This window comes from Eutrema salsugineum, unplaced genomic scaffold (assembly GCF_000478725.1).
Source record: "Eutrema salsugineum unplaced genomic scaffold, Eutsalg1_0 scaffold_67, whole genome shotgun sequence".
Lineage (NCBI taxonomy): Eukaryota > Viridiplantae > Streptophyta > Magnoliopsida > Brassicales > Brassicaceae > Eutrema > Eutrema salsugineum.
Window position 1 is genome coordinate 17,252 of NW_006256505.1, and position 1,365 is coordinate 18,616.

The following is a 1,365-nucleotide window of genomic DNA, read 5'->3' on the forward strand; positions in this document are numbered from 1 at the left end:
ACCTTACTCATGGAACCCTCGAGCGACCAAGTATCGAGCACGATCCGAACTGCAATATCATTACAAGACGGCGTGACTACGAAGCCCAGCCAAACCGTGCTCCACCCCTCACCCGAAAGACGAAACCTAAAGAGGTCATCCCCGATCGCGAAAATGATACAGACGAGCTTAACGATAACGAGCCCGAATCCGAGGACGAGTCCGAAGGCCAGCACGTCCCCATCAATATCGAAGCCGGAGAAGAGGACGAACCCGAGGATTGGTCCCTGGAAATCGTGGGATACATAGGAGATGGAACGGTTCCCGCAGATAAATGGGCAGCTCGACGCCTTAAGGCTCGCGCAGCCCGGTATGTGGTCATTAAAGGTACTCTTCTCAGACGGGACGCTTCTGGTGTACTTTTGACTTGTGTTCACGGCAACGACATCGCGGAAGTAATGCAAAAGATTCACGAAGGAGAAAGAGGAAATCATTCCGGAGCTCGGTCCTTGGCATTTAAGATCAAGAAAGCCGGCTATTACTGGCCTACTATGCTCTCTGATTGCGAGAAGTACACGGCACGTTGCGAGAAGTGCCAACGTCATGGTCCGATGATAAATCTTCCTACCAAGCTCCTGATGACCTCGACTGCACCATATCCTTTCATGCGCTGGGCAATGGACATCATCGGTCCTTTCCGCCGATCTACAACCCAGAAGCAGTACGTCCTCGTCGTCACAGATTACTTCACTAAATGGGTCGAAGCCGAAGCATACCCCGAGATCCATGGAATCGACGTCAAGAAGTTCGTCTGGAAATTCATCATCTGTCGACACGGAGTTCCGTACGAGATCATTACGGATAATGGAACCCAGTTCACTTCGATAATTTTCCAAGATTTTTGCGCCAAGTGGAAAATCCGACTAAGTTTCTCTACCCCGCGTTATCCGCAAGGCAACGGACAAGCCGAAGCCACGAACAAGACCATCATTGACGGACTGAAGAAACGACTCGATATCGCTAAGGGAACGTGGGCAGACGAACTCGACGGCGTCCTGTGGTCTCATCGAACCACACCGCGACGTTCAACCGGTCAGTCACCTTTCTTCCTTGCGTATGGCGCAGAAGCTATGTGTCCTGCCGAACTTAACGTCCCAAGCATTCGCCGAACTATGCTTACCCAGCAACCCGAGGCAAATGACAATATGATGATCGACGCACTTGACTTAGTCGAAGAACATCGCGAACGAGCACTACTCCGGATACAGAATTACCAACAACTTGCAGCTCGTTACTACAATAAAAAAGTTAAGGGCCGTCACTTCGAAGACGGCAACCTCGTACTTCGTAAAGTCTATCAAAACACCGAGTCCCTTGGGAATCCGG

General features: G+C 50.8%; 1 protein-coding gene across 1 annotated transcript in view; it reads left to right on the forward strand.

The window, feature by feature from the left end:
- LOC112083337 overlaps window positions 1-1,365 on the forward strand; it is a 4,297-nt gene that overhangs the window by 2,238 nt on the left and 694 nt on the right. The window contains exon 3 of the mRNA XM_024150889.1: window positions 24-1,319. Coding sequence (XP_024006657.1) covers window positions 24-1,319 — 1,296 coding nt within the window. The remainder of the gene's footprint in view (window positions 1-23; window positions 1,320-1,365) is intronic.